Here is a 12,963-nt window from a genome sequence, read left to right on the forward strand (position 1 = left end):
CATGTGTCTTTCAGTGAGTGTAGGGCTTTAGCCGTTTTCGTGGAGAACAGCTTATCCTCATTGAAGGGGAAGCCTTGGAAGGTAGATTGGACCTTCCTAAGAGAACCAAACAACTGGAGCCACGCTTCGCATTCCATCACCACCCCCGTGGCCAGGGAGAGGAAGGATGTGTCTGCCTACTACGGCCTGGAGTCTGACCTTGGCCGTCAGGTGGCCCTCATCCAGCAAGGCCTAGAACCGCTGCCACTTGCCTGCGGGACGTTCTCCAAGTACTCTGCCAGCCTGGCATAACTGTTAAAATCATACTTTGCCAACACAGCTTGATAATTGGAGCTGCAGAATTGGAGGGCTGTGGAGGAATAGAGTTTGCGGCCCATGAGGTCCAGGCGCTTCGCCACCTTATCCGGGGGTGGGGTGGGGAGGTGGAAATGAGGAGTGCTGGTGTGCCCGTTCCATGGCTGTGTGCATGATCAGTGAGGCCGGGGTGTATGTGTGGGAGAACAGAAAGTCAGCCCCCCTAGCCAGCACGAAGTACCTGAGTTCTGCTTTCTTGGGTGTAGGGGTGCAGGATGCCAGCATGTGCCATACCGCGCGTGTGGGTTGCAGAATGGCATTGTGAATGGGCAGAGATATCTGCGTCGGTCCCCAAGGCTGGAGAACATCCAGCAGATGGTCAGGGTTAGTCCTGGTCATAGGCCACCCTCCGTAGCAGCTCCTGGTACTGGTGATGGTTGTCAGAAGGTAAGACGGTTGGTGGGATTGGGGCCTTGTCCAGGGAGGAGGAGGCTGCCATCAAGACCAGTGGTACTGGCGGTGCCAGGTCAAGCTTCAGATCCTCTTCTGGGTCCAAGGTGATCGGTGCCGGTGGAGGGGCTGGGGTGGGCTGGTATTAGGTCACCGACTGGCCAGTGGAGGGGCTGGGGTATGGCTGGCGAGAAGGTCCCATGCAGGCCAGTGGTGCCACGAGGCTGGGTCCTGATAGTACTGAGGCCCCAAGGATAAGGGTACCACCCAGACAGGCCTGGAGCGTAGGGAATCGGAAAAGGTGGGCATGCCCAGGAGTCCGCATTATGCCAGGAGACTGGAGAGAAGGATCCTCTTCTGCTGAGAAGCCTTCCAAGTCTGAAGAAGACTCTGGAAGTGGCAGAGTCGTCGGTGCAAGTGGTACCGCAACCGGTGGTGGTGGGTCGTGACTGAGGAGGAGTGGCTCACCCTCCAGTGTAGGTGGCTGTGGGGCCGAGAGAAGCGGTTAGGGCAGGTACAGCAGCTAAAGGTGGGATGTGGGGACCAGCAGATCTGTCTGGCCTAGTGTCCAGGGCACATCTGGTTGTTGGCCAAACCGAGGAGGGGTACACGGAATGGAGCACAGAGAATCCTGCCATGGCTGAGGCGCATGCACTGGCGGGCTATGGTGACCCTCAATGATCGTGGGAGCTGGCGATGCTGGGAGATCTCGCTTCTGCTTCACCTTGCCCTCTGCCTGAGGGGGTGGCCCTGTGAGGTTGTCATATGACATCTCACCTGCCCGAGCCCGGCTTGGGGAGGAAACGCAGTGCATCGCAGCAGTCTCCAACGGGGACCTGCTGCGGTGTTCATGAGATCCCTTGCGGCCACAGGCACCAACTTCTCCTGGCGGCGGTGGGTGCTCGCGCCCCACTGCCCCGACTCCACCTCTGCCCCACCCCCATTCCAACGTCTTCCCCAAAGTCCCCGCCCCAACTCCATCCCCTCCCTGAACCTATTGGACTCCTTTCCCAAATCCCCACCCCAGCCCCGCCTCTTCCCCTGAGCGTGCCGCGTTCCCGCTCCTCCGCCCTCCCTCCCACAGCTTGTTACACCGCAAAACAGCTGTTTCACGGCGGCAAGCGCTGGGAGGAGAAGCGGGGACAGCGCGCTCAGGGGAGGAGGCGGAGGCGAGCTGGGGCAGGGGGGCAGCTTGGCTGCCGCCGGTGGGTGCAGAGCACCCACCAATTTTTCCCCGTGGGTGCTCCAGCTCCGGAGCACCCATGGAGTTGGCGCCTATGCTTGTGGCTCTCCTTGTGTGCCTTCTCACATCTTGGCAGTGCTGATGGATCCAGGCATGAAGCCGAGGGTGTAGCGCTCACCGCTGGCGAGGGGCAGTGAACTGTCGGCACTGATGGCTCGGGATCAGATTCCACATGAGGCCGGCGTGCCTCTGCCTTGAGGAACTTGCAGAGGTGCAGAAGTCAAGCGTCACTGGTCCTTGATGAGTAGGACTTGCAGATATCGCAGCGGACGACAAGGTACATCTTGCCCAGGCAGTAGAGACAACACGTGTGCTCGTCGCTCATGGACAATGAGTGAGGGCATAAGGTGCAGTTCTTGAACCCTGGGATGTGGGGCACAATCCCCCAAAGGGATCGGGGAGGCCCCATACGGGGCTACTATATTCATTAACTAATTCAATTTATTTACAGAAATAAGAAAAGAGAAGCAGGAATAACTATCTACCTACAATGGACTGTCATTCTTGTAGAGGCTACAAGTGTGAAGAGAGGATTCTAACTCCGACCATGTGGTAAGAGGGAGACTGAGGGCACATTGCTCCACACAGCCTCTTATAACCTCACAAGGAGCTTGTGGTGATGTAAGGTGACCATGCAGGTCAACAGACACTGCTGCTGAAAAACTTCCAGCTCCAGCGCATGGTGTGGATGCGCACCCACTTTTGGAATACAGATAGGGACCATTGCTCGAAGAAGAATTCTAAATTATATGAAAAAAGCTGACCATGAAGGAATGTAGAATTGAATTTCCCCACCACATAACAATTCTAAAACAATAAGTATTTAAAGTAAATTTTTCAGCTGTGAAACACCTCCAAGATACTGCACACTAAAAATAATTTCCTTCTTCTAGCAAGAGAGAGCATCAAACATTAAGTATACTTTAGTCCAACTAGTTTTTGCCTTTCTGCATTAAAGCTTAATGGTTCCTTAGCTTCCATCATAAGAGACTAGCAAGGAAGGATTTCTTGCATAAATAAAAATACTTTGCACTCATCTGACCCCTTTTGATCTAAAGATCTTAAATCTCTTTACAAATGTTAATTAAGCTTCACCAGGCATGTGATATAACTAAATATACTAATAAATAACCATTTTACAGCTAAAGTGGGGCACAGAAAGGTTAAGTGTCTTTCAGTGTACCCATTTCCCACCCCACACAGGCTAACCAATAGAAAAAAAGTATCTCGGTTGTACTAGTATTTACTAGCACTGACTTTGCAATAATCATTTATTTTATGGAACAGACACCATCTTTTTATTTGATTATTTCACTAAAGAGAGGGACCATATTGTCCTCCTATTATTCAATTCTCCTTTAGAATAATTGGCTATGAAGATCACAGTGCATCCCCATCATTTCTAGTGCCTGTGATAGGGTGCTTGGAGGGCCGGGTGGCCTAGTGATTAGTGCACTTGCCCTCCAACCCCTTGTTTCACTGTCAGAGGGGATGGTAGTGGTGCCTGGTTCCTGCCGCAGGCCAGGAGCATTTGGGTTTCCCCACTGCATCTAGGCCTTTGTCCTTTAGTAGGGCGTGGGTAGGGGGACCTGGTCCCTCTCTCTCCACTGGGTCCCAGGTCAACACACTGTAGGAAGTAAACCCAGCAGGTTCCTCCCCATAGACAACCTAAATCTGCCACCCTGCTACTCCCCACTTATGTGCTCCTTCAGTTTGGGATTTGGCCCCTATAGTCCAAACAGTGAATAGTTTCACAAAGTCCAAATGAGCAGGGCCTGCAAGACCTGTTGGTTCTCAAAGTGGAAGGTGGCCAGAGAAGACACTGCCTAGGGGCCATACCCACTATGCAGTCATCTCTCAGGGTCCACTTTCTGTCTGACTTCATGAAGAAGGATTCTTCTCTCCTGCAGCCTGTCCACCATCCCTTTCCTGGGCTTCTGAGCTCCTTTTAACCCACTCCTCCAGCTGGAGCATGCTCATCAGGCCTGTAGGAGCAAGCCTACCTGGACCCAATACTGCCTTTTAAGCCCTTTGGGCCCAGCATGTGGTTTCTATATACCCCACCACAGTGCCAAATTAGGATTTACTGGATGCAAGAATGAACTTTACAAAACAAGATGCAACCCCCACAAACTAATAGTTCCCTTGGACTTTCACCTACACTCAATTCCTGAAACTCTAGTTTAAATTACCAAATAACCGGTCATGACTTAAAATTGGTCTTAATCTTATTAACAGAGTCTCCTTCCACACTGATTTAATCCTCAAAACAATCTCTAAAACATTACGAATCTAGTCAAATCCTCTTTATGGGCTGCATAGCGATCTTAAAAATAAATACTGCTCCTTGTCTCCTATCTACGATGAATTCCATAATATCAATAAACTCCAGCTTCATTTGAGCTACTAAATGCACAAAGACTTTCACAAAATTCTAAAGAAACCTTAGCAAAATGGAGTAATATCACTAGATGCGTCAAAAGGTTTAAAACTAGCGTTGGTTGAAATTTTTCCATTAGAACATTTTCCATCAGAAAATACTGATTCAACCAAATCAAAATGTTCCATGGGACAAGATACAGAATATAGAGAATGTCAGCAGAGTTCACGATGCCTGTAGCAACCCTTGGAGCACTGGACAAGAATTAGAAATACAATGAAACAAACAAAAACTGCAAAATAAATAGAAGATTTATAGAACTATAACTACAATGAATCATAAAGGGACCAAGAAAAATTGGTTGCGCCAATAATGGTGGAAAACAATTGTAACCACTATGTTTGGGATGGCTGTCTAACAAGTGTGGTTTCTTGTAAATGCTTCACCATGTATACGTACATAGCACTTAACTATGTTATATTATACCCTAAAGGGAAGGAAAATTTTGTCTGACTCCATCAGGTGATCAGTTTATGTTGTGTAGCATGAGGACTGATGGCCCTTGCAATTTTTAGCCTAGTTTGTGTCTGTGCAATTGTTATTTTTATTCTCATTAATGTTTACATTATTCCTTATGAGTTTAGAAACTTTATCTCAGCAGACTATCAATATCTATGCCCAAATATTGAGGAATCCTTGTTCCTTCCAAATAAATTCCAGAATATGTAGTGTTTAAATTTCGTTCTCTGCTTTACTGGCTCTATCAATCATTTAGAGTTGCATGCCATATAAAGGGCAATGTATGATTCTAAAGCATATTTTTGAATCTAAGAGTGTCTAAGATCCATGGAGGTCACTGTAACCCGAGTGGCCTTGGTTTTGTTACAAAGTAACAAAACTCTTAGTAATGAGCAGGTCAAAAGGTTCTCCAGTGCCCAGCTGATACCTCATTGGAAATATAAATGTCAAGAAAATGTCATCTAAGAGGGCTCAACTGACCCCAGAAAAACCACTTCCAATTTAACTAGTTCTAAAAGTGAAAGGAAAGCTTAGCAGCACATCCAGGGTAGTGAATGATTTTTATTTTTTCAAAAACTCCACCTTAACCAAATACGTTGCTCCAGAAATGAACAGTAGTTAACTTAACAGCAGTCCCATTCTTGGATTTTGTGCAGATGGCTTCTATAAAAGTTCTAAGTCAGCAAGAATTGCAGGCAATTCAACCCTCGAATGTTGTCACACTTTTAAATCACAGGAATTCCAATAAGTGGTACAATATAGGACAGTAATCCTGCATCAAGGACAGTAATCCTGCATCATTGCAAATATTTTTAGGCATTAAGATGCATCTTGAGTGTTCTGTTAAATGATGTTCAGAAGCACACAAGTTACAGAACATTTCATGTTGATAATGCTCATGAGTATATCTGACAGCATGTCACACAATTAGCCAAAGTGCCAGAGAGCATCTATAATACACAATTTTATATGGCATTGTGGGGATTGTATAGAGGTTCTCAGTTCACTGGTGATATATATACTGGAGGACTTGAACTGACTGCTGATAAGTGGTAGGGCTGATCTTTCCCCCCGCTTGCAATGCTAACAGAAGGGAGAGATCCATACTAGAGTATCATTGCACCAAGCATTTTATTTTTACACTAAGTTTTCTATGGCCCAGTATATCAGATCTCCCCTGCCAGGCCTCCTCGCTAGCTGGGCTGGAAGTGCTGCCACCAGAAAAGCTGAACAGCAACTAAGCAGCAGTAGCAGGGGAGGCCCAGCCTACGACCAGCATCCAGCTATTTCTGGTTACAAGTACAACTTAAACAGGGAGAGGAGGGTAAAGGGGAGGAAAGAGGAGAGGAAGGGAACACTAGACAGGGAAAGAGGAAGGACTCAGAACCAAGCAATTGTAGGTCTAGTTTAAAATCTTCTCCTGCAGCATAAAAGCATAGAGATCAGAGAACTCATCCCATTGCACATTCAGTAAATACAGATAACACAGTGGGAGACAGTGTGTAAACCCCCTCACACTGAGGTAACAACATACCACTGCCTTTTAGATAAGAGGCAACTCTTACTGTAACCTGATTGATAAAAAAGATGTATTTAGAAAGATAAAGAAAGGGGGTATTTTCATAATAATAATATATATTTATAAGGCACTCTATACTGTAACATCAGATATAAATACTTACTGAATTTAAGAAGTACATCAATATTTATGCAGGAGAAGGAATCAATTGTCCTCCTCGCCCCACATTTTAGGTCATTCTGGCCCCTTTCCTGCTCCCACTGAAGTCAATGGAAAATCTCCCATTAACTTTCTTGCTGAAGGATTGTGATGCTACAAACTAGTCGGTGAATCCAGGTGGTTTATTCAGCGGCATGTGGCTGAGGCATTTACACAGTTTAGCTTGATGAAGGGATGAGCCTTGAAGGCCACAAGACCTGGTCCCACCTGTTCCCTAGTAGTAGCCAATTCCACAACTAAGGGCTCTATATGAAATGCTCTGTCACCAGCCTTCTTGGATTTGACCGTCAGCTATGTCAGCCAAGGCCCCTGTTGAATGCAGCTGGAGGCAGAGGCTGTCTCTGAGATGTTTGGATCTTAAGCTGCTCCTTAGAGCTTTGAAAATAAGGACCAATACCCTGAAACTGACCTAGAATCAGGATAACAAAGTGCTGAATATTTGTGTTATTTTCCCTAACAGGTTCACTTGCACTGTATTACTATTAAGATGCTTTCATCTGAAAATAGAAAGTAGCTCACTGGAACTGGAATTATCTACTTGATTGTGCTTAGTTCACCAGTCAAATATACGTTAAGGCAAAAAATATGAAACAGAGAAATTGACTATGTCACCAGCAGAAACACAGACAACATTGTCGTTCTTTCAGTATTCACAGCAAGGTGCAGGCCCTTCACACTCTGTTTATGTTTTTTTGTATGCTACATTACAAAGTAGGTCAGTCCATGACCATAATCAGTGCTGGCACTGTGGGACATAAAGCAATTAAGAAAGGAAAACCATCTTACAGGGAGGTGGCGTGGGGGGAGTGGTAGCAAATGATGGATCTAGCACTGAAGAATATTGTTCAGTATTAAAAAGTTTCAAAATGCTGATGAATTTCAATGCACCGGTATAGGGTTTTACTGAATTTGCCTTATGATGAGAAGGGCCCTCATTGATTATTTAGAGGATAAATTTCTCAAGATTCAATTTCTCACAGGATGAAATCTTGCAGACCCAACTAAGTTGTATAGACAACAGGCAGCTGCAAAGGGGGGAAAAAGTGCTTATTTACCAAGTATCTACATGTTTCCATTAAAAGAGGGAAACAAACAAAATGGAAGCCAGCCCTGGTTAAGTCTACCTGTGCAAAGTCAGCAGCAAGTCGCATTTTCCCACCTTCACCAAGGGGTCTCAGTAGACTGGCATTGCGAATAAAAAGTTCAATTGCTCTCTGAGCAATGGCTTCTGTGTTGTCAAAGACAAAGTCGAAACACTCGAAGTGTCTGAAGTAGTCGCTCATGACTCTTGCTATGAAGCCCTGTAGTTCTTTCATGTACAGAGAACAAGGGACATCTGGTTTTCCTGAGCTGGATAATGATCTGCCAAAAATGTAAAAAAAGATGCTAAATCCATTTTTATAATACAACTAAAAATTATTAAATTTCTTTTTAATTTTCTTCTTATCCCATGTAGTAATTTTCCTTGGTGGCATGAATTACAGCATCCTATTTCTGCTTGGAACAAAGGAGTGTGTAAATCCTCTGGGACTGCAGTCTAAAAGATCTCTTGATCTACCATTGCTACCATCACAAGATAGAGGAAATCACCCCGTCCCATCCAGCTTGCAGGCCCTCCATCAGCCTGTAGTTTAAAGCTCTAAATCCAGCTCCCAAATTTAAGTGTCCCATCTGTTTGTATAATATTCTAATAGATCACATAATATCAAGCTACATGTCACAAGGTTACTAGTGCAGTCTGTCCCAAGCCCAATCTCTGCACAGAATTAGTCCCTTAGATTGTTCAAGTCCCACACCCAGGATTATAGGCACTCTCTTCTAATCAGTGAAGAAACAGAGCCCTGCAAGATATAGGACATGGTAATCAGTAATCGCTCTCTTTCTCTTTGAATTATAGCCAGGCTGTAGAGCCCTCCCAGACGTCAATGGGAGTTGAGAGCACATAACATCTTGCAGGATTTAGTCCACAGTCTGAATCAAAAGATCAAACCAGAGAGTGTGTGCTAATGCCAGCAGCAGGAAAGGTTGCAGCAGGTAAAAAATATTGTAAAAGCCAAGTGGAAAAGCAAAAGGGAAAAACATCTTTGAAAAGATACTGTTTTCAACAGATTTTTTTTTTTTTTTTTTTTTTAAGAAAGGAGAATGGATGAACTGTAGCAAGATGTGCAGGGGAAGCAAATAGCACCCATTATGGCTCACCATTACTTGTGACTATGGAGCCTCTCACTCTAAGATAAATGGTGTCAGAGTGCACGTACCCACCAGGACCAGGCTCTCATAGCAGGTCTCAAATATAGCTATGTCTCTCTTCGTGAAGGGCTTTCCAAACCAGGAGAGTCTGTTCAAAATCAACCTCCTCCTAAGAATGGTCATACTGGGACAGACCAATGGCCCATCTAGCCCAGTGCCGACATTGGCCAGTGCCAGATGGTTCAAAGGGAATGAACAGAACAGGGCAACTTTCAAGTCATCTATTCCGTCGCCCAGTTCCAGCATCTGACAATCAAAGGCTTAAGGTTACCCAGAGAATGGGGTTGCAACTCTGACCATCTTGGCAAACAACCATCGATGGACCTATCCTCCAGGAATTTACCTAATTCTTTTTTGAATCCAGTTATAATTTTGGCCTTCACAACATCCCCTGGCAATGAGTTCCGCAGGTTGACTGTGCAGTGTGTGAAGAAGTACTTCCTTTTGTTTGTTTTAAACCCGCTGCCTATGTATTTCATTGGGTGACTTGTGGTATGTGAATGGAGTGAAGGAGTAAATAACACTTTGTATTCATTTCTCCACACCATTCATCATTTTACAGACATCTATCATATCCCCCCTCAGTCATCTCTTTTCCAAGCTGAAAAGTCTCAGTCTTTTTCTCTCTCCTCATACAGAAGTTGTTCCACACCCTTGATCATTTTTGTTGCCCTTCTCTGTACTTTTCCATTTCTAATATAACTTTTTTGAGACAGGGCAACCAGAACTGCATTCAGTATTCAAGGTGTGGGTGTACCATGGATTTATGATATTTACAGTCTTATTATCTATCCTGGGGTAGGCAACCTATGGCATGCGTGCCGAAGGCGGCACGCGAGCTGATTTTCAGTGGCACTCACACTGCCCGGGTCCTGGCCACCGGTCCGGGGGGCTCTGCATTTTGATTTAATTTTAAATTAAGCTTATTAAACATTTTAAAAACCTTATTTAATTTACATACATACAATAGTTTACTTATATATTATAGACTTATAGAAAGAGACCTTCTAAAAACGTTAAAATGTATTACTGGCACGCGAAACCTTAAATGAAGACTAGGCACACCACTTCTGAAAGGTTGCCGACCCCTGATCTATTCCATTCTTATTGGTTCCAAACTTTGTTAGGTTTTTTGACTGCCGCTGCATATTGAGCACTGAATTTCATCTGTCATTTGTTGCCCAATCACCCAGTTTTGTGAGATCCCCTTGTAACTCTTCATAGTCTGCTTTGAACTTAACTATCTTGAATAATTTTGTATCATCTGCATACTTTGTCACCTCGCTGTTTACTATGTTTTCCAGATCATTTATAACTATGTTGGACAGCACTGGTCCCAGTTCAGATGACTGGGGGACACCACTATTTACCTCTCTCCATTGTAAAAACTGACCATTTAGTCCTACCCTTTGCTTCCTGCCTTTTAACCAGTTACGATCCATTAGAGGACCTTCCCTCTTATTCCATGACTGCTTACTTTGCTTATACATTTTATAATACAACTGGTCAAAAAATGAAAATGCGAAAATTTTTGAAATTTTGCAGCTTTCATTTTATAAGGTTCAAAACTGACCCCCATTATTGTTTTTTCAAAAATGTTCACTTAATTTTTTCATGGGAATTTTAATCTAAAACCTTACAGAAAATGTTATTGAAAACAGTTATCAGAATATTTTATTTACCAAAATCCATTTTTCAGTAAACAAATTTTGATAACCATTTCAGAGTTTATAATGTAGATAAAAAGGTCTATGAAAATTTTAGATAAAAAAGCCACAAAGTTTTTTCTGAAAAACAAAACTGTTCACAAAAACTTTGGTTTTGAATAAAGCTCTTCTTACTTAAAAAACGGAATTTTTTTGACAAATTTTACTTTAAGATAGCCAAAATAAAAGGACAAAGGCAAGTGTGATATGATTTTGGCCACTCAGTTCAATGGCCAGCCATGCTGCTGAGTTCTGTGCAAAAAGACAATCAAGTATCATGAGCTCCCAGACAAGTGATCCTGTTGCAAAGGCCACTGTGGTATTAACAGTATATTATGCATATACAATATACTTTACCAAGACAATGCCATATTATGAAGATAGTAGCTGATTACCCAGAAAAATCTTCCTGATGCATAGTGATGATAATGGCCTCCACTGAGTCTCCTACCGAGTTCAGTAGGGGTTGCACAGCACTACCCATGAGATCATGGATTGTCTAAAATAAAGTGAGAGGACGAAATCAGTAATGAACAAGAAGTACATACACTGACACCACCAAAATATACTGATTTAAGATAAATTTAGTACAGACATTTGCCTCCTTTATGTTACCAGTGCCCTTTTATTCCATACTGGAAACATTTAAAGGAAAGGAAAATGGAAGTCTTACAACATTTAATTTGTTCAACCATTTCAGTAAGGTAGAGAAACAAAGGCCACTTTACTATTACTACTTTATTTCATAGTGGTGGTGCACTTTGACATTCCCTGTATATAAAGATACATATTTTAATGCACACACGTAAGCCTATTATCCATTCTTGCTGTAGGCATGCCTCCTGTCCTCTACTTGTCATCATCACTCAAGACAGGGAATATAGAGGGATGGGTCCAGACAGCCATCACCACAGAAACCCAGATGTATAAGGTTACTAATCACCCCGAGAGACAAAAGCACCAAACTGGTGAGGAAAGAGAGAGTGGAGGATCCAGTGCTTGTTGTGTGAAGATTGTAGGGAATTACATTTATTGTCAAAGCAGATGTATGGGTTCATCAGAATATCAGCACTCTCAAATACAAATACTACTTAAATCGAAATAGCCTACTCATCCACAAATAGTTAGAGGAAGTACAAATTACAGAGAATTTGAAATTAATGCATATTTTGGCCAGAAAGTAAGGTCTATATTGACCAAAAAATGCCAGAACAAGACAAAACTCACAAGTTAACTTACAGTGCCCATTGTAAGTATGGCAAATACAACAAACGTTCGATCTAACTTTATAGCATGTTGACAGTCAATTACCTTTAAGGCTGTAGCTATAGTTTGTTCAGCAGCTGCTGGGAATGAAATCTGGCTGGAAACTACCTAAAATATGTAAACAACTGTTAAAATAGTCAAAGCTTAGTGAATGACCCCAGAATTTTGTTTGGACTGAAAACATATTTAGCTATTCCCATTACTGAAACAAAAGTTGGCCATATTTATAAATAATGAACAAAATGTGTTATAGATGGACAAGATTTTAGAAGTTAGAAAATTCAACAATATGAAACCACTTTGTCAAAAAATACTTTTGTCCTTCTTACAGTATTTAACAGCACTTTGCAGCCCAAAAAGTTCAGCAGGTAAATCATAGTGACAAAATAATATTTTAATAAAAACATTCTGATTCTAGGGAGGGATTTTTGAAATGCAGCATCTACTTTTCAAGGGCAATCTGAAGATGCCAGCTTGTCACTGCATACTTATCCAGTCACAACATTTTTAAACTACGAAAAGTCTACCGGTTAAAAACAAAAACAATACCCAATTTGGTCCAAAATGAAGCATCTATATTTGCCAATGCTCCAGAATAATTATGGTTTACATGGTATGAAGAACACTGACATTTGAATACATCCGAATTCATTATCTGTCATTTTGCTTTCTTGATATGCAGTGAAGCCACATTCAGTTCCCACTGAAGCCAAAAGTCCGATTCCCATCAGTTCAACAACATCTGGATAGGCCTTTAATTTTTCCTTATGCCAAATATTCATTTTGAAATCTCTAATTTCCAAGACTTGTAGCTTGAAGTAAGAGACACACAATATGATAAAAGGTAAGTGGTCTGTTCTCCTACTGATGTGCGTGGGATTTATGGAGAGCTGTGCATCTGTAAATAATGGCAGGAATTCCTTGTAAGTTAAAATCCTACACTTTAAATAATTGCTCAAATCCCAGCTACAGTAGCATTTGGACTAGATGTCAAGGATCAAACCTGGAAACATCCCACCAATTTCCTTACAGTTATCAATATGTTATATTTATCTCATTTAAAATAGTGTATTGACCATTAAATTCCAAGTTAAGAATGAATCACATCAGATCTCTC

General features: G+C 42.9%; 1 protein-coding gene across 1 annotated transcript in view; it reads right to left on the bottom strand.

The window, feature by feature from the left end:
• Nucleotides 1-12,963, bottom strand: part of COG5 (component of oligomeric golgi complex 5) — a 367,764-nt gene that overhangs the window by 29,672 nt on the left and 325,129 nt on the right. The window contains exons 16-18 of the mRNA XM_065401879.1: nucleotides 11,892-11,954; nucleotides 10,976-11,079; nucleotides 7,749-7,986 (exon numbers count right to left, since the gene is read on the bottom strand). Coding sequence (XP_065257951.1) covers nucleotides 7,749-7,986; nucleotides 10,976-11,079; nucleotides 11,892-11,954 — 405 coding nt within the window. The remainder of the gene's footprint in view (nucleotides 1-7,748; nucleotides 7,987-10,975; nucleotides 11,080-11,891; nucleotides 11,955-12,963) is intronic.

Source organism: Emys orbicularis, chromosome 1 (assembly GCF_028017835.1).
Source record: "Emys orbicularis isolate rEmyOrb1 chromosome 1, rEmyOrb1.hap1, whole genome shotgun sequence".
In the NCBI taxonomy this organism is placed as follows: domain Eukaryota; kingdom Metazoa; phylum Chordata; order Testudines; family Emydidae; genus Emys; species Emys orbicularis.